Source organism: Bubalus bubalis, chromosome 5 (genome assembly GCF_019923935.1).
Source record: "Bubalus bubalis isolate 160015118507 breed Murrah chromosome 5, NDDB_SH_1, whole genome shotgun sequence".
NCBI lineage: Eukaryota > Metazoa > Chordata > Mammalia > Artiodactyla > Bovidae > Bubalus > Bubalus bubalis.
This window is the reverse complement of record NC_059161.1, coordinates 1,729,401-1,756,123: the sequence shown is the minus strand read 5'-3', so window position 1 is coordinate 1,756,123 and position 26,723 is coordinate 1,729,401. Positions and strand designations below refer to the sequence as shown.

Genomic DNA, 26,723 nt, shown 5'->3' with positions numbered 1-26,723 from the left:
AAAGAAAAACAAAAGAGTTTAAAAATATCTAGATATATAAATGATTAAGAATCAAGAGATAATCAACAAAACTTAGAAAACCACTCAGGAGTATTCAAACATCATGGTGTGGGGATGAGCTGCTCCACTCATATGGGAGGGAGGGGTGCCTCCCCGCCGGCCCCCCGCCGACCCCCACCAGCCCAGGGAGTCGGGCAGCACAGGGTCTGACTGCCTGGAGTCCAGAGCCCCACCTCTGCATGTTTGCCATGTCTCTCTCCTGCTGATGCAGCTTCATTCTCAAGGCTGCTATTTCTTGCCGGCAGAGCCTGTACCGTTCAGGGTCAATGTTCTGACTGCTTCTTTGGGCAGCTTTTAACTTTTCAATTTCTGCTTTCAATTCTAAACATTTGTAAAAAAAAAAAAAAAGGGGGCCTGATTAATAACATTTGATATACAGTCCACTAGACATGAACATCTGCTCTTCTATTTGAAATCTTAAGAACTACTAAGTGAAATTTTACTTTAATTACTTACAAATCCCTACCTAGCCTTAACCTGAAAAACCGCTCCCCTGTTAATGAATCCCTCCCTCTTAGCAGGATGGCCACGAAATGTATTCTCCAACACAGGGCACCTGAGGGGACCGGGCACCCATCTGGGACGACAGGTGCGAACCAGCCCTGCCCCGGCACACCGTACCCGACAGAGATCAAAGGTTTTCCAAGCTGGAATTCAGAAGACCTATGTTTAATGGAAATGGCCCCACTGGTAGAAGAGAGCAGATGCAAAGGGGCAAAGACTGAGCGGGAGCCAGCCCGCATCCGAGGGCGCCGTGCACCATCGAGTCGCGGTGGGAGGGACGCAGGGCCGGGGAAGCGCGGCGCTGAGCGGCGCTGAGCGGTGGGGCGGCCACGGCTCCCAGAGGCCCCCCCGGCCCCGCCCCATCCCCGGCTCCTCCTGCCTGCTCCCTGCGGGAAGGCGACGAGGCGCTGCTGCAGCCAGCGTGAGAGCAAAACCCTCGACTCGAAAACCGCTTATTTTCACGACTGGAGTGAGTGAGTGAGACGAAACTCCCGCCCAGCGCCCTTCACGTCTGAGCCGCTCACCGCGGATGAGCCCGGCGCTCAGGTCCTCGTTGACCCTGGCGGCGGTGACGATGCTGCGGGCCTGCGCCGCGTACCTCAGCGTGCTCAGCGTCTCCTCCACGCTGCTGCCCGCCGGGCTGACCGTGGCGACCATGGCGGTTTTCGAGTTTCCGCTCAGACTCTCCTTCAGCAGCCTGCGCGGAGAACAGCCCCCGTCAGACTTCGCGTCCGCCGCGACCTAACAACACCGGGTGCCGGAGGCGCAGCGCCCACTGCGGGACAGCGGGGCACGGCGTCCCCCCACTCAAGGGCCGCGGGGAAGGCTTCTGGACTTGCAGCTCTGCTTGGGTCTCCGAGCACTTTATTTCCTCCCACGCTTTCTATATTGTTTTGTGAAACAAGAGTCTGTGCAGAGATTTTAAAATGTGGGTAACTATCCTATCCTTAGTGAAATTCCTCTCCCCGCACTAGACTGGGAACTGCTTCAGGGAGGGACCGTGCTGGCCGTCTTTGGGTTTCTGGAGCCACCATGATGGTTCAGAGCACCTGCTTGGAAGTGCAGAAAATGATGGATGAACATTATAAACACAAATTTTGTTCTCTGTTACTAACATATGCAAAACCCTTATTTGAGAGGGGAAAAACAAGCATGAGACCAAAAAGCCTGTCTTTACGAATACAGAATGAATCAGTCTCAACTTTCAAAAGTTATTCTTAATTTTCAAGAGGCATTAAAGAAAATCAGACTGTTTTCTGACAGGTTTTGAGGTGGCGATTACAACATAATAAAGTATATAAAGATACGCTGCTGTCAAGGAGAGAGACATCCTTCTCAGCACTGAATATTAAATCTACACAGATGTAATCTGCACGTAACATATCTGAAGTTACACATGCACTCATTCATGAATACTTTCTGAACCAGCCAGTGTGTGCTGAGCTTTACTTTACACACACAGTCGTGTGTCTGGTGACACCATGCGTGCTCAAACATCAGGCACAAATAACAGCAAACACAGAACAGAGGCTGACATGACGCAGCACACACCGTGCATCAAGAGCTTCTGTGTGTGCGTGCTTAGTTACTCAGCTATGCCTGACTCTCTGCAACCCCACGAAGGGACTGCAGCCCAGGTTCCTCAGTCCATGGGATTTTCCGGCAAGAATACTGGAATGGGGAGAAGGAAATGGCAACCCACTCCAGTGTTCTTGCCTGGAGAATCCCAGGGACGGGGGAGCCTGGTGGGCTGCCGTCTATGGTGTCGCACAGAGTCGGACACGACTGAAGCAACTTAGCAGCAGTAGCAGCAGTTATTGATTATAATGCTCATTGGTCCACAAGTGACATTCTGTGTAAATAGCATTGTGCTAGAGATTGCAATTTGGGGAAGTCATGTGATAGCACAATAAACAAGGGGAAGACACCAAAAGGCCCAGAAGCAAGTGTATATCGTTCCCTTTCACTACTGCATCCAAATTGTCTTGAATCGTAAGAGGTGCTCTCTAAATATTTTTGTAAAATTAAATGATGAATGAACAAGTGAAAAAAAAAGAATACTGGAATGGGTTGCCATTTCCTTATCTAGGGGATCTTCTCAATCCAGGGATGGAACCTGTGTGTCTCCTGTCTCCTGACGGGCAGGTGGGCTCTTTACCACTGCACTACCTGGGAAGTCTCCAAGAGTTTTTACATCCATCATTCACCCTCACTATCCCAGGTGACTCAGTGGTAAAGAATCTGCTGGCCAACGCAGGAGACTTGGGTTCAGTCCCCGGGTCAGGAGGATACCCTGGAGGAGGAAATGGCAACCCGCTCCAGTATTCTTGCCTGAGAATCCCATGGACAGAGGAGCCTGGTGGGCTACAGTCCACCAGCAGACTGCAGAGTCAGATATGACTGAGCGACTGAGCACACACACACACACAACCCTAGAAGACAGGTCTGGATATCCCATTATTATAGGCGAGGAGACAGGCAGGGGGACTAGCAAGGTCAAGTCCAGGTAGCCTGGCTCTTGAATCCATATGAGAGTTACATGACTCGGTCTATGCCCCTTTCCCACACTACTCTCTGTATCTTGTACAGTTCTTTACTCTTCAAGAGCTACTTGCCATGTGAGGACAGACTCGCGGTAAGGAATGAACACGCTCCGCCCGCCAGCCTGCTCGGACAGTGCAGAGATGACCTTGCCCAGGGTCAGCAGCGACTTGTTAATGCTCACGCCTTCCTGGGGACAAGATCAAACATTTTAATCAAACGTAACTGCTCCAGAATAAATTTGTTTCACAAAATATATTTCTTCCCTAATTGCTCCTTGGAAGAAAAGCTATGACCAACCTAGACATCATATTAAAAAGCAGAGACATTACTTTGCCGACAAAGGTCCATCTAGTCAAAGCTGTGGTTTTTCCAGTAGTCGTGTATGCATGTGAGAGAAGGACTATAAAGAAAGCTGAGCGCAGAAGAATTGATGCTTTTGAACTGTGGTGTTGGAGAAGACTCTTGAGAGTCTTCTTGGACTGCAAGGAGATCCAACCAGTCCATCCTAAAGGAAATCAATCCTGAATATTCATTGGAAAGACTGATGCTGAAACTGAAGCTCCAATACTTTGGCCACCTGATGTGAAGAGCTGACTAATTGGAAAAGACCCTGATGCTGGGAAGGACTGATGGCAGGAGGAGAAGGGGAGGACAGAGGATGAGATGGTTGGATGGCACCACCAACTTGATGGACATGAGTTTCAGTAAGCTCCGGGAGTTGGTGAAAGACAGGGAAGCCTGGAATGCTGCAGTCCATAGGGTCACAAAGAGTCGGACCTGACTGAGTTACTGAACTGAACTGATAATCACTGAGTAAATACTTTCTTTCAGAATCTACCAACTTCCTTTGGATTCAAAGTCTACTGTTTCTGAAAGCAATCATAACCAAGAACTATGGGTTCCTTTTTGAGCCTCAGACCACAGTCTATTAAGTGCAGGTTCAGAGAGGGGTTTTTTTTGGTTAAGTATGCTGAGCTTGTAATCTCCTAAAAACAAGGCACAGGACTGAGCTTCCCAACACGAGGCGGCACTTTACCTTCAGCCGCTCCCCGCTGGTCCCGGTCGCTGAGCACCGCTCGCTGCCAGCCAGGTCCACGAGGTTTATGCGGCTCCGAATTCTGTGGTCCAGCTCCTCCCCCTCCACAAATTCTTTCTGGAGCAAGAGGGCATTAAAATAATACATCATAAGTTCTATCATGACTTGCCATCACCATAAGTCTGCAAAACAGAAAGTTACGCAAGATTGCAAACACAAGGGATAAAGACCCTGTGTTTCCTTGACTCCGTGACAGTTTATCAGAACACACCGAGCAGTGCTTAGACTATGCCAGAATAGAAGAGATGACTTTAAAGGGCTAAAAACCTGTAACTACTCAATTACATGAAGGAAACAACAATAAATAGAGCAAAAGTTTAATTTATAAAAGTGTTGTTTATCCCAGCACTGAAGTAGCAAAATGTTTAAAAGCAACATAAATGTCCAACATCAGAGAAAAACCTGAGGACTTTTGATAGTCAAAGGAATACTATGTAGCTATGAAAAACAATATTTTGCAAATAATTTTAAAGGCATGAAATTGTTACAGATTTTGTAAATTTGTAATGTGTAACTGTAAAACAATGGAAAGATTATATACCAAACTGTTGAGGGGGTTTATCTGAGCAGTGGAACCTATGGCTAAATTTATTTTGGCTGTGCTGGGTCTTCACCGTGACTCATGGGCTTCTCAAGTTGCAGCATGCAGGCTCTAGAGTGAGACAGCTCAGTAGTTTTGGTGTGCTGGGTCTTAGCTGCAATATATGGAATCAAACCCAGTTCCCTGCATTGGGAACACAGTCTTATCTATTGGAACACCAAGGGAGTCCCTACATGATTTAAAATCCTTTACTTTCTGAGATGTCTTTTCAAATACAAGTATTATGTACTATTGATAATATATTACCATATACTGATATGACGGGAGTCATTGTGTGTATGTGCTAAAACCCAATTATGTTACATACTTATGTGACTATGCTTTTACCTTTAATTTAAAGGAGGAAATAAGAACAACATACAACTTAAATACAGCAAGCATCTTTCCTAAGAAAGCCCTCAGCGACATGGTACCTTGGCCTGGGTCATCACCAGCGTAAGCACGGAGTGAGAGCGCGAGCTCTTGTCGTTCATGCCGGTGGCAGCCGTGGCCTTCTGCTTGTTCCCCAGCTGCAGCCAGACCTGGCGAGGAAGGCGGGCCAGAGCTCAGACGGTGCCAACCAGGGCCAAGTGTGAAGCAAGCACATATACACACACCAATAATCACTTTGCAAAATAAAATTATCAATACATATTTATTTACTGATTTGTATTACCATTTTCTAGCTGTTCATTTTCTCTGTCTCAGAAACCTGAATCAGAAGATGATACCTTGAAAAGGTTATTTCTACAACTCTAAACTGACATGATTATCAATTTAAGATTTTAGTTTAGAAAAGTAATTCTTTTTATTAAAGTTTACACAAACAAAATCAATTGATTAGAAATTAACAAGATTAACCTTTTATTTATGAGAACAGCAAGTAAGATGAAATATTCTCATAAGTATTTATGACTCTGATCTTTCTATCTAGTGGAGAGAAGACAAAATACAATCAACCTTACCTGGATATCAGAATAAGAACTGACAACATTCCTATTTTAAAAAAGCAAAAAGACGAAATCCATTTTACTGATGATCAATCACACCCCTGCTCTTATAAAACAACCACCTTTCAATTACATAATTACTCCATGGCTATCACAATGGAATAGATATTATTATATTGATTGTGACAGTCATTTTCCCCATTCTAAAAGGTAGGAAATAAAATATAATGCTTTAATTTTATCAAATTTTTAAAAATATGATTTTTCTTCATATAATAAAGAACCTTAGCATTTGAACATTGGAATATCCACGTCATGAGACCAAAAGATAAACTTTAACCCCCATGTTGGCATAGGTACCCGTATACACACAAAGGGTGTGGTTGGGCAAAGGTGTATGTACAAGTTCAGGCACGCATGGGTGTGGGTTTGCGGGTGTCGTGGGTCTCACCACAATTCCAGATTTACTAAATGGAGTTAAATCTTCTCTCACCACTTTTCTGTTCCCTTAAAAAAGCATTTGGAATTGAAAGCCAAACACATGACTGTCAGCATAGTTCCAACTCTAAGCACTGAACTCGGCACCTTCTCCCCTCCGCGGCTTACAGGGACACATTAAACAAGCGGCTTGAGAGGCAGGCTGAACTCAGTGGGTAAGCGGGGGAAAGAGAGAGAAGTGAAAAAAGGTAACTTCCACTCGGTGTGATCAGTCCTCTATGAGAGCGCTTCACAGGCGCCCAGAGAGAGAAACACGAGAAGCAGCTAACTCTCCCCTTAGAAAGAGGAAGAATGTCTAACTGGAGAGCATTGAGGCCACAAGACAACGGTGAGGCAGCGCCTCCCGGCTTGGGGGGGGGACGCTCAGGAATACAACAGGCCGTGCCCACCAGCCGCACTCACGTGGACAGGCCCCGCCCACCGCCCGCGCTCACGTGGACAGGCCCCGCCCACCCACCACCCAGGTTCACGTGGACAGGCCCCGCCCACCCGCCGCCCGTGCTCACGAGGACAGGCCCCGCCCACCCACCACCTGCGCTCACGTGAACAGGCCCCACCCACCCACCACACCCGCCCACATGCCGCACTCACGTGGACAGGCCCCGCCCACCGCCCGCACTCACATGGACAGGCCCCGCCCACCCACCACCTGCGCTCACGTGAACAGGCCCCACCCACCCACCACACCCGCCCACATGCCGCACTCACGTGGACAGGCCCCGCCCACCCGCCGCCCGTGCTCACGTGAACAGGCCCCACCCACCCGCCGCCCGTGCTCACGTGAACAGGCCCCACCCACCCACCACCTGCGCTCACTTGGACAGGCCCTGCCCACCCACCACACCCGCCCACATGCCGCACTCACGTGGACAGGCCCTCGACGTACGGGCCCGAGGCCGGGTGCTCCCGCACTCGCAGCTGTCGGCAAACACAAGCCGGTTAGCACAACACAAATATTCTATATAAAATGGACTTCCAATCATCTTCTTTTCTATATTTTGAGTCTACAGTAAAAAGACTTGTCTCCACTTTGCCCAGAAATAAACATAAGGTTCTCACAGAAACACAGCTAAGCTGCAAGGCACCAGGAAACTGCCTCAGGATTACAAACCAGTCGCATTCGCCACATCTGACAGTAGATTTACTATGCCACCAAATACCTTACAGGTTTGTTTCTCTCAAGTCCTGCCACGGCTGCTGCTCATGTGCTTGTAAATCGCTTTCCACAAAACAATTTCAGTTAACATCTTTTTCAGTTTTACATTATACATTTTACACTTTATGAGCAGAAATTTTAAAACACATAGAAGTCTTAGAAGGAAATGCCAAATTTTGCTTAAGTCTCTCCTGCTGCTGCTAAGTCTCTTCAGTCGTGTCCGACGCTGTGCAACCACATGAACTGCAGCCTACCAGGCTCCTCCATCCATGGGATTTTCTGGGCAACAGTACTGAAGTGGGGTTGCCTTCTCCCACTTAAGTCTCTAGATGCTGCCAAAGGCAGACTGAGTGACTTAGAGCAATCGACCTCTTCAGATTATAGCTTCTCAATCTTCAGAGTTCTTTTCACAACTAAAAATTTTTTCATTATAATAACAGGTTTTTAAAAAGTTTATGCCTTGTGAAACTTTCTATTGCATAGAAAATATTATCTATAAGACATCAGCTTGCTAAATAATCCAGTGAAATACATATTCTTCAAACAAAAACAGTTTTTTTAAACTACTTTATTGGCTTCACAGACTTTTAGGCATTTGATATTTGACATGTGTGATCCAACTAAATCTTGGAATATATGATCTTTAATATTGACACAATACTTAAGTGAAATGAGGTTACAGTTAATAACTCATTTACTGTCCACTAACAATAAGGTTCATCAGATGATCACGATGGTGTGATCACTGACCTAGAGCCAGACATCCTAGAATGTGAAGTCAAGTGGGCCTTAGAAAGCATTACTACAAATAAAGCTAGTGGAGGTGATGGAATTCCAGTTGAGCTATTCCAAATCCTGAAAGATGATGCTGTGAAAGTGCTGCACTCAATATGCCAGCAAATTTGGAAAACTCAGCAGTGGCCACAGGACTGGAAAAGGTCAGTTTTCATTCCAATCCCAAAGAAAGGCAATGCCAAAGAATGCTCAAACTACCACACAATTGCACTCATCTCACACGCTAGTAAGATCAGATCAGATCAGTCGCTCAGTCATGTCCGACTCTTTGTGACCCCATGAATCACAGCATGCCAGGCCTCCCTGTCCATCACCAACTCCTGGAGTTCACTCAGACTCACGCCCATCGAGTCAGTGATGCCATCCCTCCATCTCATCCTCTGTTGTCCCCTTCTCCTCCTGACCCCCATCCCTCCCAGCATCAGAGTCTTTTCCAATGAGTCAACTCTTCGCATGAGGTGGCCAAAGTACTGGAGTTTCAGCTTTAGCATCAGTCCTTCCAAAGAAATCCCAGGGCTGATCTCCTTCGGAATGGACTGATTGGATCTCCTTGCAGTCCAAGGGACTCTCAAGAGTCTTCTCCAACACCACAGTTCAAAAGCATCAATTCTTCGGCACTCAGCCTTCTTCACAGTCCAACTCTCACATCCATACATGACCACAGGAAAAACCATAGCCTTGACTAGACGAACCTTTGTTGGCAAAGTGATGTCTCTGCTTTTGAATATGCCATCTAGGTTGGTCATAACTTTCCTTCCAAGGAGTAAGCGTCTTTTAATTTCATGGCTGCAGTCACCATCTGTAGTGATTTTGGAGCCCAGGAAAATAAAGTCTGACACTTTTTCCACTGTTTCCCCATCTATTTCCCATGAAGTGATGGGACCGGATGCCATGATCTTCGTTTTCTGAATGTTGAGCTTTAAGCCAACTTTTTCCCTCTCCACTTTCACTTTCATCAAGAGGCTCTTGAGTTCCTCTTCACTTTCTGCCATAAGGGTGGTATCATCTGCATATCTGAGGTTATTGATATTTCTCCCGGCAATCTTGATTCCAGCTTGTGTTTCTTCCAGTCCAGCGTTTCTCATGATGTACTCTGCATATAAGTTAAATAAGCAGGGTGACAATATACAGCCTTGACGTACTCCTTTTCCTATTTGGAACCAGTCTGTTGTTCCATGTCCAGTTCTAACTGTTGCTTCCTGACCTGCATACAGATTTCTCAAGAGGCAGATCAGGTGGTCTGGTATTCCCATCTCTTTCAGGTTTTCCACAGTTTATTGTGATCCACACAGTCAAAGGCTTGGGCATAGTCAGTAAAGCAGAAATAGATGTTTTTCTGGAACTCTCCTGCTTTTTCCATGATCCAGAGGATGTTGGCAATTTGGTCTCTGGTTCCTCTGCCTTTTCTAAAACTAGCTTGAACATCTGGAAGTTCACGGTTCAAGTACTGCTGAAGCCTGGCTTGGAGAATTTTGAGCATTACTTTACTAGCATGTGAGATGAGTGCAATTGTGTGGTAGTTTCAGCATTCTTTGGCATTGCCTTTCTTAGGGATTGGAATGAAAACTGACCTTTTCCAGTAAAGTAAAGTAGTAAAGTATTTACACACTTACACACTAGTAAAGTAATGCTCAAAATGCTCCAAGCCAGGCTTCAGCAATACGTGAACCGTGAACTTCCTGATGTTCAAGCTGGTTTTAGAAAAGGCAGAGGAACCAGAGACCAAATTGCCAACATCCGCTGGATCATCAAAAAAGCAAGAGAGTTCCAGAAAAACATCTATTTCTGCTTTATTGACTATGCCAAAGCCTTTGACTGTGTGGATCACAATAAACTGTGGAAAATCCTGAAAGAGATGGGAATACCGGACCACCTGACCTGCCTCTTGAGAAATCTGTATGCAGGTCAGGAAGCAACAGTTAGAACTGGACATGGAACAACAGACTGGTTCCAAATAGGAAAAGGAGTACGTCAAGGCTGTATATTGTCACCCTGCTTATTTAACTTATATGCAGAGTACATCATGAGAAACGCTGGACTGGAAGAAACACAAGCTGGAATCAAGATTGCCGGGAGAAATATCAATAACCTCAGATATGCAGATGACACCACCCTTATGGCAGAAAGTGAAGAGGAACTCAAGAGCCTCTTGATGAAAGTGAAAGTGGAGAGGGAAAAAGTTGGCTTAAAGCTCAGCATTCAGAAAATGAAGATCATGGCATCCGGTCCCACCACTTCATGGGAAATAGATGGGGAAACAGTGGAAACAGTGTCAGACTTTATTTTCCTGGGCTCCAAAATCACTACAGATGGTGACTGCAGCCATGAAATTAAAAGACGCTTACTCCTTGGAAGGAAAGTTATGACCAACCTAGATGGCATATTCAAAAGCAGAGACATCACTTTGCCAACAAAGGTCCGTCTAGTCAAGGTTATGGTTTTTCCTGTGGTCATGTATGGATGTGAGAGTTGGACTGTGAAGAAGGCTGAGTGCCGAAGAATTGATGCTTTTGAACTGTGGTGTTGGAGAAGACTCTTGAGAGTCCCTTGGACTGCAAGGAGATCCAGTCAGTCCATTCTGAGGGAGATCAGCCCTGGGATTTCTTTGGAAGGACTGATGCTAAAGCTGAAACTCCAGTACTTTGGCCACCTCATGCGAAGAGTTGACTCACTGGAAAAGACTCTTATGCTGGGAGGGATTGGGGTCAGGAGGAGAAGGGGACGACAGAGGATGAGATGGAGGGATGGCATCACTGACTCGATGGGCGTGAGTCTGAGTGAACTCCAGGAGTTGGTGTTGGACAGGGAGGCCTTGCGTGCTGCTATTCATGGGGTTGCAAAGAGACGGACACGACTCAGCGACTGATCTGATCTGAACAATAATGTTCGGCTTATTCAGTAAGTGGCAACGCAGTTAGACTGCACATGGAAGCATTTGCTATCATGTAAAAGCACTGCAGTAATTAAGCCATGTATCATCTTGAGAACTAATATCATTCTATACATCAATAAAAACAAATTAAAAACACTAAGTTTTTAAATCTTACCGTTTGCTTTCTCTGCCAATTTTCACCTTTACAAACAAGAAGGTCATGAATCCTCTCATTGTAGACTTCAAAGAAGCTCATCTCAAGGTGGTAGCTGACCTAGCAGAGACAGAAACAAAGCAAGCAATTTACCTGAAAGTCCTTGCGCTTCTTACACCTCAGATCTCTTAAGGCTGTAGGATCCCCATACAAGGCCTTCCCAGGTGGCTCAGGGTAAAGAACCCGCCTACCCAAGCAGGAGACAAGAGACCCGGGTTTGATCCCTGGGTGGGGAAGATCCCCTGGAGGAGGAAACGGCAACTCCACTCCAGTACTCTTGCCTGGAGAACCCCACGGACAGAGGAGCCTGGTGGGCTACAGTCCGTGGGGTCGCAAAGAGTCGGACACGACTGAGCAACTTAGCAGGCAGCACACACGCACACCTCTCCATATAAAGAACTCTTACAATTCAAAAACAGAAAGACAAACAATCAATTAAAAAACAGGCATGTCTCCAAAGCAGATGCAGAGTCAACAGGCACAAGAAAAGGTGCCCAACACTGCAGGTCAGCAGGGAAAGCAGGTCAGAGCCACGGCGAGAAACCACTCACGCCCACGAGGACGGCTGCAATCAAGGAAACGGAAAACAGCGAAGCTGCTCAGAGTTGGAATCGGAACCTCCGGGGCTGCGGGTGGGAATGTAAAATGGTCCAGGTGTCGCAGAAAACAGCTGGCAGTTCGTCAAAAGTTTCAGCATAGACTTGCTATATAACCCAGCAATTTCATATCTACCCAAAATAATTACAAATAAATTCAAATAAAAATTGTTCACCAATATTCATAGCAGCACTAGATAGTGGGTTGGCCAAAAAGTTCCTTTGGGTTTTCCATCAGATGGTATAAATGAACTTTTTGGCCAACCCAATAACCAAAAGATAAAGACAGCTAAGTGTCCATCAGTAAGTGTCCAACAGCTAAGTGTCCAACAGATGAAGTGTCCATCAACAGATGAATGGATAAAGAACACGCGGTGCATACATACAATGGAATACTACTGAGCCACAAGGAGGAACAAAGAGTCAGTACCTGCTGTACCCTCATGAAACTCAGGCTGCAGATACTCCATTTACAGGAAATGTCCAGAACTGTAGGAAAATTACAACTCCCAGACTACCCTCCCAACCAACCGAATCAGGATCTCCAGCAGCTTTTCAGCAAGTAAACACACACACACGTGCTCACATGCACACGACCGCCTCCTAACACATTCCAGGGGGCTCTTATCATCAAGCAAACGTGGGAAAGACTGGTCTTGCAGGCTGCCTGCAGACAGCTGACTGCAGGCGGGACTGGGTGAGGGCGTGGGTCCCCGGTGCCTGGACAGGGCGGGCGCAAGCAGCTGGGGCCGCAACCCTGGGCTGAGTGTGCAGGCCGCTCCCCAGCCTCCTGCTGCTGCTGGCCTAACACTGACCCTGCTGTCCTCAGGGAAGGCCGTGGCCCCCGACTGCAGACACGCACGACCGGGCGGGGCCACCCGCACAGGTGGTAGAGCCGAGGAAGCAGAGAAGCCCGAGGGGCCCCTCCGTCTCTGCACACCGGGAGGAACCGCCCCGCGTCTGAACCCACTCCCCATCCCCGTCCCAGGGCCCAGGGGCCAGAGCGCGCACCGTCTGCAGAGTTGGCCTCAGTGGCCACGGCTCTGACTTTAACTCGGTCCTCCTGTTCTCTACTCAGATACAAAGGCTTACAGAGACCATCAGAACATACCTCTTGGGTTTGTTTTCTGGCTATTTCAGCAAAAAGATCTTCACAAAATCTTGGAATTATTCCTGGTTCTTCACTAAAGCCCATCATCCTAGAAAATACATTTATGAGTTGGGGGGAGTAAAACTAATTAGGTTTTAAAATTCTTTGAGGGGAAAGTAAACCTAAATTTCCTCTTCTATAAAGTGGGGAAAGTAAGAACTATCTAATTCAGAGCCTTCTAGCACAGGGCCTGGAATAGAGTAAGAACTTGATAAATGTTAGCTACTATTAAAACTCAAGTATTTCCTCCCAGGATGGGTAGTAGAGCCAGACCACTGATGAGATGACTTGCTTGTGATTCTCACAACACGGCTTCCAAAATAACCTCTCTGAGCTTCAGTTTACACAAAAGAGAATTTACAGTAAAACGGGGCCAATGATACTGACAAGGTAAACAGTATCTCAAGCATAAACAGAAGCCCAGAGATAAAGCAACTTGCAGAACTGCAGTGTAAAATGGATGAGACTTGAGCCCAGAGTGGTACAGTTTCAAAAAGATATTCTATCAAATTGTGCTCTTCTAACAAAAGACATAAATGCCTCAGGACGGTCAGATTCACAACACAACTTACGTGTATGACTTTCCAGAGCCCGTCTGACCGTACGCGAACAGACAGGTGTTGAAGCCTTGGAAGGCCTGGCCCAGCAGCGGGGCCGCCAGCGCCTGGTACACGGCCATCTGGCTCGCGAAGCGCGGGTGGCGCTCGTCCACGGACCAAAAGGAAAGATCGTAGGCAAAGCTGTACACCTGTCGCGTGCCGGGGTGCTCCACAGCGATTTCCTCCCCGTCCAGGAAGACCGCCTGATGTGCTCCTTCTCTCTTCTCCCTTTCAAAAGAAGCACAGAGACAAGTATCATCCTTGCAATCATTCTGAGTATTATTTCCACAGAATATAATAAGGACTTCAGACTACAGTAGAAGGTTCCTCCAGAGCAAGACGGCGCTTTAGTTTTATGTGGAACGTGCAGAGCAGCACACATCATAACAGCGGGTTTCCAAAACCTACTTCCGCAGCTCCAGTGCCACTGCTCAAAGGAAAAATGGAATTCCAGGTTTCTTGTCCGGAAAATTCCCCTACTTGTATAGGATTTTCCATCTTCTTCCTTTTCCTCTTAAGTTCTCCCTTTTCTCATCCTGTCCGCTGAAATCTACATGTACCTGTAGTTCTAACTGGAAATGTATTCGAAAACATCATAAAGAATTTCTGGAGGTACGAATCTATACAAAGCTGGCAAGAAACAAAAGCACAGTTTCAACAAACTCAGTTAGACAGAAGTTTGAATTGAAGTACAAGGTACGTTTCTGTGACTCCAAAGGTCCTTCCTGCTTTAAATCATCTCCCTTAAAACTTTGACTCTTCACATCCACCCCGCTTCTATCTCAGACTCAGGAGGAAATTTTTTTGACCTACCGCTGCAGAAAAACACGAGTTCTTGTCTGGCCACACAATTCTTTTTGCCCCCAACTCTGCTTAGATGCGGGGAAGGCAATGGCAACCTACTCCAATACTCTTGCCTGAAAAATCCCACAGACGGAGGAGCCTGATGGGCTGCAGTCCATGGGGTCGCGAAGAGTCGGGCACAACTGAGCGACTTCACTTTCACACTTTCATGCACTGGAGAAGGAAATGGCAACCCACTCCAGTGTTCTCGCCTGCAGAATCCCAGGGATGGGGGAGCCTGGTGGGCTGCCGTCTATGGGATCGCACAGAGTTGGACACAACTGAAATCAGATTGATTATATTCTTTGCAGCCAGAGATGGAGAAGCTCTATACAGTCAGCAAAAACAAGACCAGGAGCTGACTGTGGCTCAGATCATGAATTCCTTATTGCCAAATTCAGACTGAAATTGAAGAAAGTAGGGAAAACCACTAGACCATTCAGGTATGACCTAAATCAAATCCCTTATGATTATACAGTGGAAGTGAGAAATAGATTTAAGGGCCTAGATCTGATAGATAGAGTGCCTGATGAACTATGGAATGAGGTTCGTGACATTGTACAGGAGACAGGGATCAAGACTATCCCCATAGAAAAGAAATGAAAAAAAGCAAAATGGCTGTCTGGGGAGGCCTTACAAATAGCTGTGAAAAGAAGACAAGTGAAAAGCAAAGGAGAAAAGGAAAGATATAAACATCTGAATGCAGAGTTCCAAATAGCAAGAAGAGATAAGAAAGCCTTCCTCAGTGATCAATGCAAAGAAATAGAGGAAAACAACAGAATGGGAAAGACTAGGGATCTCTTCAAGAAAATTAGAGATACCAAAGGAACATTTCATGCAAAGATGGGCTCGATAAAGGACAGAAATGGTATGGGCCTAACAGAAGCAGAAGATATTAAGAAGAGGTGGCAAGAATACACAGAAGAACTGTACAAAAAAGATCTTCACGACCCAGATAATCACAATGGTGTGATCACTGACCTAGAGCCAGACATCCTAGAATGTGAAGTCAAGTGGGCCTTAGAAAGCATCACTACGAACAAAGCTAGTGGAGGTGATGGAATTCCAGTTGAACTATTCCAAATCCTGAAAGATGATGCTGTGAAAGTGCTGCACTCAATATGCCAGCAAATTTGGAAAACTCAGCAGTGGCCACAGGACTGGAAAAGGTCAGTTTTCATTCCAATCCCTAAGAAAGGCAATGCCAAAGAATGCTCAAACTACCACACAATTGCACTCATCTCACACACTAGTAAAGTAATGCTCAAAATTCTCCAAGCCAGGCTTCAGCAATATGTGAACCCTGAACTTCCTGATGTTCAAGCTGGTTTTAGAAAAGGCAGAGGAACCAGAGACCAAATTGCCAACATCCGCTGGATCATCAAAAAAGCAAGAGAGTTCCAGAAAAACATCTATTTCTGCTTTATTGACTATACCAAAGCCTTTGACTGTGTAGATCACAATAAACTGTGGAAAATTCTGAAAGAGATGGAAATACCAGACCACCTGACCTGCCTCTTGAGAAATCTGTATGCAGGTCAGGAAGCAACAGTTAGAACTGGACATGGAACAACAGACTGGTTCCAAATAGGAAAAGGAGTACGTCAAGGCTGTATATTGTCACCCTGCTTATTTAACTTATATGCAGAGTACATCATGAGAAACGCTGGACTGGAAGAAACACAAGCTGGAATCAAGATTGCCGGGAGAAATATCAATAACCTCAGATATGCAGATGACACCACCCTTATGGCAGAAAGTGAAGAGGAACTAAAAAGCCTCTTGATGAAAGTGAAAGAGAAGAGTGAAAAAGTTGGCTTAAAGCTCAACATTCAGAAAACAAAGATCATGGCATCCGGTCCCATCACTTCATGGGAAATAGATGGGGAAACAGTGGAAACAGTGTCAGACTTTATTTTTCTGGGCTCTAAAATCACTACAGATGGTGACTGCAGCCATGAAATTAAAAGACGCTTACTCCTTGGAAGGAAGGTTATGACCAACCTAGATAGCATATTCAAAAGCAGAGACATCACTTTGCCAACAAAGGTTCGTCTAGTCAAGGCTATGGTTTTTCCTGTGGTCATGTATGGATGTGAGAGTTGAACTGTGAAGAAGGCTGAGCGCTGAAGAATTGATGCTTTTGAACTGTGGTGTTGGAGAAGACTCTTGAGAGTCCCTTGGACTGCAAGGAGATCCAACCAGTCCATTCTGAAGGAGATCAGCCCTGGGATTTCTTTGGAAGGAATGATGCTAAAGCTGAAACGCCAGTACTTTGGCCACCTCATGGGAAGAGCTGACTCATTGGAAAAGACTCTGATGCTGGGAGGGATTGGGGTCAGGAGGAGAAGGGGACGACAGAGGATGAGATGGCTGGATGGCATCACTGACTCCATGGACATGAATCTGAGTGAACTCCGGGAGTTGGTGATGGACAGGGAGGCCTGGCGTGCTGCGATGCATGGGGTCGTAAAGAGTCGGACACGACTGAGCGACTGATCTGATCTGATCTGAAGCAACTTAGCAGCAGCAGCAGCAGCTGCTTAGATGAGAATTCACTGTGGAATCCACCCTTCTCGTCCTCCCGGTGGCCCTGCTGCAGGCTGCTCTGGGGTCCACGCTCTGTCCCTCTAGGGCCGCAATCCGTGCGGGCTGTCCCACTGCTTCTCTGCCCTGAGCAGTCCTGAGGCTCTCCCTGAGTTCTCGTCCCTTATCACTACCCCACATTCTCACTAAAAGGCTCCCAGCCCTATGGAACCTGCCTTAACCGCTGGCCATTCAGTTGATTGCCCACACTGCAGTCGCCACGCGTGTGTGAAGCGTCGGCTCAGTCACACTGGACTCTTCGCTGCAGCCCGCCAGGCCCCTCCATCCATGGGATTCTCCAGGCAAGAATACTGGAGTGGGTTGCCTTGCCCCGCTCCAGGGGACCTTGCCGATCTAGGGATCGAAACTGCTTCTTCTGTGTGTCCTGCGTTGACAGGTGGATTCTTTACTGCTGAGCCACCTGGGAAGCCGCAGGGTCACCATACCCTCCTCCAACACACTTAGATCCACAACAGAGTTAAAAAAAAAACTACTGACTCTGTAAAGTCTTCACAGTTGTCCTCAAAGCATTTAAAGATAATCAGATGCTACAGTCACACCAGGAGGGCCCGTCTTTTTCTCGCCCACAGGCACTCATGGGGAGAGATTTTTTTACCGTCAAAGTCAAACCTCACAGATCAGTGTGTGTACAACCACGACATATCACAGACAATAAGGCGATGACTACCACCCTGGAAAGGGTTTTGGAAGGACCTGTTTGGGGAATGAGTGACCAGCTGTTGCTCTTTTTAAGGGAAAGGTAGAAGACACCACCATATATGACAGATCTGAAAGCAGACTGCCTTAGAGACGGAAGTCAGTCAGACTTTTAAAACACAGATATATCTGGAGAGACTTACATTTGCAAAATATGGTGTTCCGACTTTTTTGCTTTATAGCCAATCATCGAAAATAACCACATACTACCACTGAACCGGGAAGTTCCGTCTATAAAAAGGCAGTGCCAGCTGGCATGAAGACGCACCAACAAGCTCAGCAGGTTGGCCTCAGATAAAACTCGGGTTACCTACCGGTTGCTGAAAGGCCTGACCCTGACCGCCACGGCCACTTGGCTGCTCTCCACCTTCAGGGGCTCTGTGTCTGCAGAGGTTTTCTGAAGTGTGGTTTCTTCCTTGAGAAGGAATGTATTTTCACACGACCTTTCCCTTTGACTTGTGAGAAGAGAGCTCTGGGGAGTCTGTTTAACTTGCAGGGTGGGCCTCCTGCTTCTCAGAACGAAGGCAGCGGGGCTCCGAGGCTGCAGGACGCCACGCCTGGGTGTCGACCTGGGCTCTGAAATACACTTTGAGGGTGTCCTTTTCTCTAAGCTTTCAAATCTACGTGGAAGTTTCGCGGCTTCCTTCTCAGCACCCCTGGGATGCAAGGCCCTTGCTCCTGACACTTTGATCTCTAACCTGCTCTCAGTGGGCCTAACTGCCATGCACCCTGCGCGAACGGCTTCAGTCTGACTCTGGGAACCGGCGGGCGTTCGCTCACGCAGGGACTCAAGGGCAATGTTCTCAACCTCCCCACTGAGGGCAGAACGCGTCGCTGCGCATTTTCCATCAGCCTTCATTTCAAGGTCTTTTGGGTCTGGAGTTAAAGGTACTGAAGGCAAGTTTTTATCACTGTTTACAGTTTGTACATTTATACCAGTTTCTGGTGAAGGCCGACTATTTTCTGTTCTGCCGCCCACATTCTGCGTTCCTTTCCACTTTTCCACGCAATCTGTCTTAGTCCGACGCTGTAACGCAAGGCGTGTTCCTGCCGTTCTCGCACCAGCGTCTCCTGACTCACGACCAAGCAAAGAGGGTTCCTTGCTCCTGGTTGCTCTCCTCTGAAGTGTCAGCCTGCCCACAGGGTTAGGAAGGAGGGGTGTGTCTCCTGTTTTCTTACAGGCAGAAATAACGTAAGTGCTGTTGATGTCTCTGACTTTACTTGCAGATCTCAGTAACGGATCATCATTTTCACACTCTGACGAGTCCGACCTCGGATGCAGCTTCAGCTTGCTGCCCTGGGGGACAACACTCAGGGATGACGTCTTTGTGGAGGAAGGAACGCCAAGGAGATCTATGTCATTTCTGCTGTGTGTGGTGGAGGCTGACATGGTGGCATAAAGTTATTTTTAAAAAGAATGTTGCTGAAGAAATGTTAAGCTCTTCTTTAGACATTCATTTGACTTCCGGCCATTTCTTATGCAACAGTTTCCAAAATTATCTGCTAAAATAAAATAAATAAATAAAATTTAGACTGCACAGATTACAAATAGGCTTTCAAAACACGAGGACCTTCCATGGGAAAGTGACTTTTCAGGGGCATACATTAGGTCATGATCTCCACTGAGATATCGTTCCCAAGCAGCTTCGGACAAATCTCTGACCTCAAAGATCGTACAGTCATTGCTCAACAAATATGTGCTAAGATCCCATGAGGTGCCAGGCCCTCTGGTGGATGCTATGAATTTCAAAGACAAAACTCTATTTTCATTTCCTTCGTCTAGAAAGAAATGTACAGATAAAGACTGTATTAGGTCAAATGTGCGAGGTGACTTAAAAAGATGTAAAAAGCACATGTCAAAGAAGATATAAGAGTAGTTAATAAGCACATAAGATGATTCTCAACATCATGGGTAATTAGGGAAAAGCAAGTCAAAACTATAATGAGATATCACATCATACCCATTAGGATGGAAAGTATCCAAAAAAAAAAAACCAGACAACAAGTATGGACAAGGACATGAAGAAATCGATAGGCTTGTTAACTGCTGCTGGGAATGTAAAATGGTACAACTGCTATGAAAAACAGTATCAATTCAGTTCAGTTGCTCAGTCGTGTCCAACTCTTTGCAACCCCATGAATCTCAGCACGCCAGGCCTCCCTGTCCATCACCAACTCCCGGAGTTCACTCAGACTCACGTTCATCGAGTCAGTGATGCCATCCAGCCATCTCATCCTCTGTCGTCCCCTTCTCCTCCTGACCCCAGTCCCTCCCAGCATCAGAGTCTTTTCCAATGAGTCAGCTCTTCCCATGAGGTGGCCAAAGTACTGGCGTTTCAGCTTTAGCATCATTCCTTCCAAAGAATGCCCAGGGCTGATCTCCTTCAGAATGGACTGGTTGGATCTCCTTGCAGTCCAAGGGACTCTCAAGAGTCTTCTCCAACACCACAGTTCAAAAGCATCAATTCTTTGGCGCTCAGCTTTCTTCATAGTCCAACTCTCACATCCATACATGACCACTGGAAAAACCATAACCTTGACTAGACGAAACTTTGTTGGCAAAGTAATGTCTCTGCTTTTGAATATGCTATCTAGGTTGGTCATAACTTTCCTTCCAAGGAGTAAGCGTCTTTTAATTTCATGGCTGCAATCACCATCTGCAGTTATTTTGGAGCCAAGGAAAATAAAGTCTGACACTGTTTCCACTGTTTTCCCATCTATTTCCCATGAAGTGATGGGACCGGATGCCATGATCTTCATTTTCCGAATGCTGAGTTTTAAGCCAACTTTTCCACTCTCCTCTTTCACCTTCATCAAGAGGCTTTTTAGTTCCTCTTCACTTTCTGCCATAAGGGTGGTGTCATCTGCATATCTGAGGTTATTGATATTTCTCCAGGCAATCTTGATTCCAGCTTGTGCTTCTTCCAGCCCAGCATTTCTCATGATGTACTCTGCATATAAGTTAAATAAGCAGGGTGACAATATACAGCCTTGACGTACTCCTTTTCCTATTTGGAACCAGTCTGTTGTTCCATGTCCAGTTCTAACTGTTGCTTCCTGACCTGCATACAGATTTCTCAAGAGGCAGGTCAGGTGGTCTGGTATTTCCATCTCTTTCAGAATTTTCAGTTTATTGTGATCCACACATTCAAAGGCTTTGGCATAGTCAATAAAGCAGAAATAGATGTTTTTCTGGAACTCTCTTGCTTTTTCTATAATCCAGCGGATGTTGGCAATTTGGTCTCTGGTTCCTCTGCCTTTTCTAAAACCAGCTTGAACATCTGGAAGTTCACGGTTCATGTACTGCTGAAGCCTGGCTTGGAGAATTTTGAGCATTACTTTACTAGCATGTGAGATGAGTGCAATTGTGTGGTAGTTTGAGCATTCTTTGGCATTGCCTTTCTTGGGGAATGGAATGAAAACTGACCTTTTCCAGTCCTGTGGCCACTGCTGAGTTTTCCAAATTTGCTGGCATATTGAGTGCAGCACTTTCACAGCATCATCTTTCAGGATTTGGAATAGTTCAACTGGAATTCCATCACCTCCACTAGCTTTGTTCGTAGTGATGCTTTCTAAGGCCCACTTGACTTCACATTCCAGGATGTCTGCTCTAGGTGAGTGATCACATCATCATGATTATCTGGGTCATGAAGATCTTTTTTGTACAGTTCTTCTGTGTATTCTTGCCATCTCTTCTTAATATCTTCTGCTTCTGTTAGGTCCATACCATTTCTGTCCTCTATCGAGCCCATTTTTGCATGAAATGTTCCCTTGGTATCTCTAATTTTCTTGAAGAGATCTCTAGTCTTTCCCATTCTGTTGTTTTCCTCTATTTCTTTGCATTGATCACTGAGGAAGGCTTTTTTATCTCTTCTTGCTATTCTTTGGAACTCTGCATTCAGATACTTATATCTTTCCTTTTCTCCTTTGCTTTTCACTTCTCTTCTTTTCACAGCTATTTGTAAGGCCTCCCCAGACAGCCATTTTGCTTTTTTGCATTTCTTTTCCATGGGGATGGTCTTGATCCCTGTCTCCTGTACAATGTCACGAATCTCTGTCCATAGTTCATCAGGCACTCTATCAGATCTAGGCCCTTAAATCTATTTCTCACTTCCACTGTATAATCATAAGGGATTTGATTTAGGTCATACCTGAATGGTCTAGTGGTTTTCCCTACTTTCTTCAATTTCAGTCTGAATTTGGCAATAAGGAATTCATGATCTGAGCCACAGTCAGCTCCCAGTCTTGTTTTTGCTGACTGTATAGAGCTTCTCCATCTTTGGCTGCAAAGAATATAATCAATCTGGTTTCGGTGTTGACCATCTGGTGATGTCTGAGAGGGTAACAGGCAGGAAGGCCAGGGGTCTCCAAATGGAGGACATAGCCTGCAAGTGTCAGACATTTTTATCTCTCTTAAGCGGCAGGAGGAAACAAACTAGCAATATTTTTTCCCTTCTCTATACAAATTTAAAGAGAGGTTTCTCTTAAAATACTGTATTGCCATAATGACACCTGGTTTCTCCTGAAGTTAGCTATTCTTGAGCCTAGAGATAACCAATGCCTTTTTCTTATGGAAATGTTTGTCTTAAGCTATGCTAATGTACTACGCCTTTACCCCAAACTCTGTCTCCAAGTCGGTTCCGCCTCTTGGCCCAAAACCTACTTGACAAACCAGTATGTTATACTCAGATATTGTTCCCCTAATCTATGTAAATGAAACTATTTGTATGGTGGTCTGTCCTTTAAGATTCAAGTTAATTATTTTATGGCCCAAGATTATCCCAAAATGCATCTTATGGGCGAGGGGCCTGGTGCCATTCTGAATTATAAGACATTCCTTTCTTTCATTAACAGACTGCTAGTGACTATATAACATCCAGCTGAAGACTAGCAGGGGGGTGCTCTTTCTGCCCCCTTCTGATGCCTATGTCAGAAGCTTTCTCTATCTCCTTTATACTTTAATAAAACTTTATTACACAAAAGCTCTGAGCGATCAAGCCTCGTCTCTGGCCCCGGATTGAATTCTTCTCCTCCGGGGGCCAAGAATCCCGGTGTATTCGTGTGATTCAACAACAACCTTTCATGTCCATGTGTAGAGTCTTCTCTTGTGTTGTTGGAAGAGGGTGTTTGTTATGACCAGTGCATTTTCTTGGCAAAACTCTATTAGTCTTTGCCCTGCTTCATTCCGTATTCCAAGGCCAAATTTGCCTGTTACGCCAGGTGTTTCTTGACTTCCTACTTTTGCATTCCAGTCCCCTATAATGAAAAGGACATCTTATTTGGGTGTTAGTTCTAAAAGGTCTTGGAGGTCTTCATAGAACCGTTCAACTTCAGCTTCTTCAGCATTACTGGTTGGGGCATAGACTTGGATTACTGTGAAAAACAGTATGGATGGCCTCAAAAAATTAAAATTAGCATATACTAAGTCGCTTCAGTTGTGTCCGACTCTTTGCGACCCCAGGGACTGTAGTCCACCAGATTCCGCTGTCTGTGGGATTGTCCAGGCAAGAATACTAGAGTGGGTTGCCATGCCGTCTTCCAGGGGATCTTCCCAACCCAAGGATCAAGCCCACCTCTCTTATGTCTCCTGCATTGGCAGGCAGGTTCTTTACTAGTGCCACCAAATTAGCATGTGATCTAGCAATTCCACTTCTGGGTATACACCAAAAAGGACTGAGAGCAGGGCCTCAAATGAAGAGGTATTGGCATAGCCATGTTCACAGCAGCATTAGTCATGATAGAGAAAAGGGGGAAGCAACTCGAATGTCCACTGACAAATGAATGGCTTACCAAAACGTGGTATATTCATACAATGGAAAATTATTCAGCCTTAAAAAGGAAAGAAATTCTGCAATATGCTACAATATGGTGAACCTTGAGGACATTATATTAAGTGAAATAAGCCAGTCCCAAAAAGACAAATAATATATGATGCCACTTATATCAAGTACTTATAGCACTTAAAATCATCAGCAGAAAGTATAATGGTGGTGGCTAGGGAAGGGAGAGCGGAGAGCTATTATTTAATAGATGTAGAATTTCAGACTAACCGGATAAGCAGAGTTATGGGGTGGACGGCAGTGGTGGCCATCTAGTTAAGGATGCACATTTAAAACGGTTAAAATGATGAATGCTAGAAAAGAGAACATGTCAGCAGGGACTTTTTTTAAGTGCCCCCCAGTTTGGGGAGGACTGAGGTGGACTAACAGACACCCCAGCACCAAAGTTCAAGACTGGAGCGAAGCATTTCTGCACGTGCTGAATGCACACGACATGCAAGAATGCCTCAGGGCAATGAGTTCGCGAGTGCCGCAAGGCAGAGCGCGCCCAAATAAGCGCCAGAGCCAAAAGTACAAGTGCTGCAAAGTGATTGCTTGTGTTGGGAAAACTTGTGCAAGATCAGCTAAGTATTCAGCCTGCCCTCTAGCAGTTAGACAACACAGTTGACAGGTATGTAAGCAAATATATGTTAACAATATCTATCCAGGAGTTACGGAGAAGGCAATGGCACCCCACTCCAGTACTCTTGCCTGGAAAATCCCATGGATGGAGGAGCCTGGTGGGCTGCAGTCCATGGGGTCTCTAAGAGTCGGACACGACTGAGCGACTTCACTTTCACTTTTCACTTACATCCATTGGAGAAGGAAATGGCAACCCACTCCAGTGTTCTTGCCTGGAGAATCCCAGGGACAGCGGAGCCTGGTGGGCTGCCGTCTATGGGGTCGCACAGAGTCGGACACGACTGAAGTGACTTAGCAGCAGCAGCAGCAACAGTCATGTTGAGAAGAAAAGAGAACAACAGAGACAGTGAAGAGGTCTGGCTTCCCGTCAACGCTGCATCCAACTGGTTATACTGATGTAAACAAGTCTTTAAATTTGCATGTCTGATTCTAACTTGCAAAATGACATCTGATGAAACTATTTCATTGTGAAGGCAAATAAAGGAACCCTCATTTAAAACAGAGTGAGGGGCGGGGGTGAGGGGTATCTGAACAGGAGCTCTCACGTTTTATCCCTTGCTATATTCACAGACTCTACAGGAAGAAGCTACTTCACATCCCAGGGCAAAGAGGAAGAAAGGTTTCGTCCTCACCTAGCAACGGCCCAGTCAATGAAAAACTAGCAGTTCAGCCACTAGGAGGTCATCACCACCCAGGCTGTCCCTCTCCTCCGATGGACTGTCATTGAATTCTCTCCTTTTCTCCACAGGCAGGACTCATCTGGCTTAGGGGCTTCGCTTTGTTGCCCCTTCTGCATTTTTTTTTACAAAATGTATGTTTGTAGCAACCGTGTGTCAACAAGTCAGTGCCATTTTCCCAAGCGAGCATCTGCTCACTTCAGGTCTGTGTCGCGCTCTGGAAATTCTCACAACACTTTAAACGTTTCCATTAGATGCTACTGGTCAAGGTGATCTGTGGCCAGTGGTCTTTGATGTTAGTAGGAGGACTCCCTGAAGGTTCTGATGATGGTTACCATTTTTACCAACCAAGTATTCTAAATGAAGGTATATACATTGTTCTTTAGACGTAATACTATTGCACACATAACGGGCTACAATATAGCACATGTATAACTCTTCAATGAAACAAAACATTCAGGAGACTGGATCCCTGAGCCCACACAATCTGGGAGGCGGGACCAGCTGCCCCTCTCCTAGGCTGGTCCCCACCTGAAGCTCGCCCGGAGCTGCAGCTAGCTCTCTGCTGCTCCCACATAGACTCTTCCTGCTAATACAGCAACCAACCGTCGTATTTTTAAATTCAACCCCAGAGATCATGACTCTGGAGGTACAAAACAACAGAGGTTCATTTTTAAGTAACCTGTGCAAGTTCTAAATCATTAACAATCATGCCAGGATCGAAGCATATCCCATCACCTTCTAACTAAAAGCAGGCACTTTTAGTTAAAGACTTCCTGATGCGGAAGTAAATACAGAAGCAAGAAGAGACTGAGGACTTGACCCGCAGCTGAAAACCGGCTGGTATTTACAAGGAGCACGACAGCTCTGGGTCTGGGGAGGGGCGGGGGTGTGCCCCGGGACACTGGAGGGAAGGGGTGCCCAGACCCCGGGGTGGGTTCTCAGAGGCCACCCCGCCGCCCGGCGGCCACGCGCCCCGAAGACGCCCTCCGAGGAGTCCGCGGCGGGGAGGGCGCGGCCCGATCCCGCCCCCGGCCCTCCCGGGAGAACCCCGGCCTGCCCCCCTTGGGGACCCTCGCACCCGTCCCCGGGGACCCTCGGCCCTCCCGGACTCCCGAGCTGTCCACCCACCCTACCCTCGCCCGCACCGACGCGCCGCCCCCAGACCGCAGCCCCCACCTCGCAGGCTCCCGGCCTCCTCGCGCGGCTCACGCCTCCGCGGCCGCTCCGCATTTGAATGCGCGCCCCGCCCTCTGATTGGCTGCCGGGCGCCGCGCACGCACGTCTTCCAGGAAACGCGCGCGCATCTCCTAGGCAACGGCCCCGCCCCCCGGGCTGCGCGCGCCGCGCGGGGAGCTGCCGTCCTGGAGCAGGGACGCGGGCGGCGGGGGCGCGCTCGGGAGGGAACGGAGGTGCGCTCGGGGTACTTGGCGGAGGACCCGGACGTTGATGCGCTTGTCCAGCCCCGGAGCAAAATGAGCACCGTCCGTCCGCGTCGCCCCAGGACTTCTCTATGCAGAAATAACTGCTAGCCACAGCCACTCACGGTTTTCTAGGATTTCCTGTGCAAAGCCTGGTGATGGGAAGTGCGCTGAATGTCTTAGAAGGAAGTTTTTCATTTAATCCTGAATCCCTTACCAGGTGAATATTAACATGATCCCCCAGTTTACCAAGGAGGGGCTGAGGTTTACAGTTAAACTTGTGAAAAATTAGACAACTAGCTGGCGGTGCAACTAGAATTACAAGCCCACCTCGTGAGATATAACTCAGTTTCTAGAAATATCCTAATAAGGTTTCGAAGCACGAAAAAATAAGAATACTTTCT

General features: G+C 46.6%; 1 protein-coding gene across 2 annotated transcripts in view; it reads right to left on the bottom strand.

The window, feature by feature from the left end:
- The window catches only part of KIF14 (kinesin family member 14), a 50,116-nt gene extending 23,930 nt beyond the window's left edge, over nucleotides 1-26,186 (bottom strand). The window contains exons 1-12 of one of the 2 annotated variants that reach the window (XM_006078430.4): nucleotides 26,078-26,186; nucleotides 18,075-19,263; nucleotides 13,588-13,842; nucleotides 12,977-13,064; nucleotides 11,231-11,329; nucleotides 7,098-7,150; nucleotides 5,750-5,780; nucleotides 5,219-5,326; nucleotides 4,145-4,261; nucleotides 3,180-3,295; nucleotides 1,089-1,261; nucleotides 234-381 (exon numbers count right to left, since the gene is read on the bottom strand). In XM_006078430.4, the coding sequence (XP_006078492.2) occupies nucleotides 234-381; nucleotides 1,089-1,261; nucleotides 3,180-3,295; nucleotides 4,145-4,261; nucleotides 5,219-5,326; nucleotides 5,750-5,780; nucleotides 7,098-7,150; nucleotides 11,231-11,329; nucleotides 12,977-13,064; nucleotides 13,588-13,842; nucleotides 18,075-19,150 (2,264 nt within the window). In that variant the 5' untranslated portion in view covers nucleotides 19,151-19,263; nucleotides 26,078-26,186. The remainder of the gene's footprint in view (nucleotides 1-233; nucleotides 382-1,088; nucleotides 1,262-3,179; nucleotides 3,296-4,144; nucleotides 4,262-5,218; nucleotides 5,327-5,749; nucleotides 5,781-7,097; nucleotides 7,151-11,230; nucleotides 11,330-12,976; nucleotides 13,065-13,587; nucleotides 13,843-18,074; nucleotides 19,264-26,077) is intronic. The other variant, XM_006078431.4, reaches the window with a different exon arrangement.
- Nucleotides 26,187-26,723: the final 537 nt, after the last annotated feature.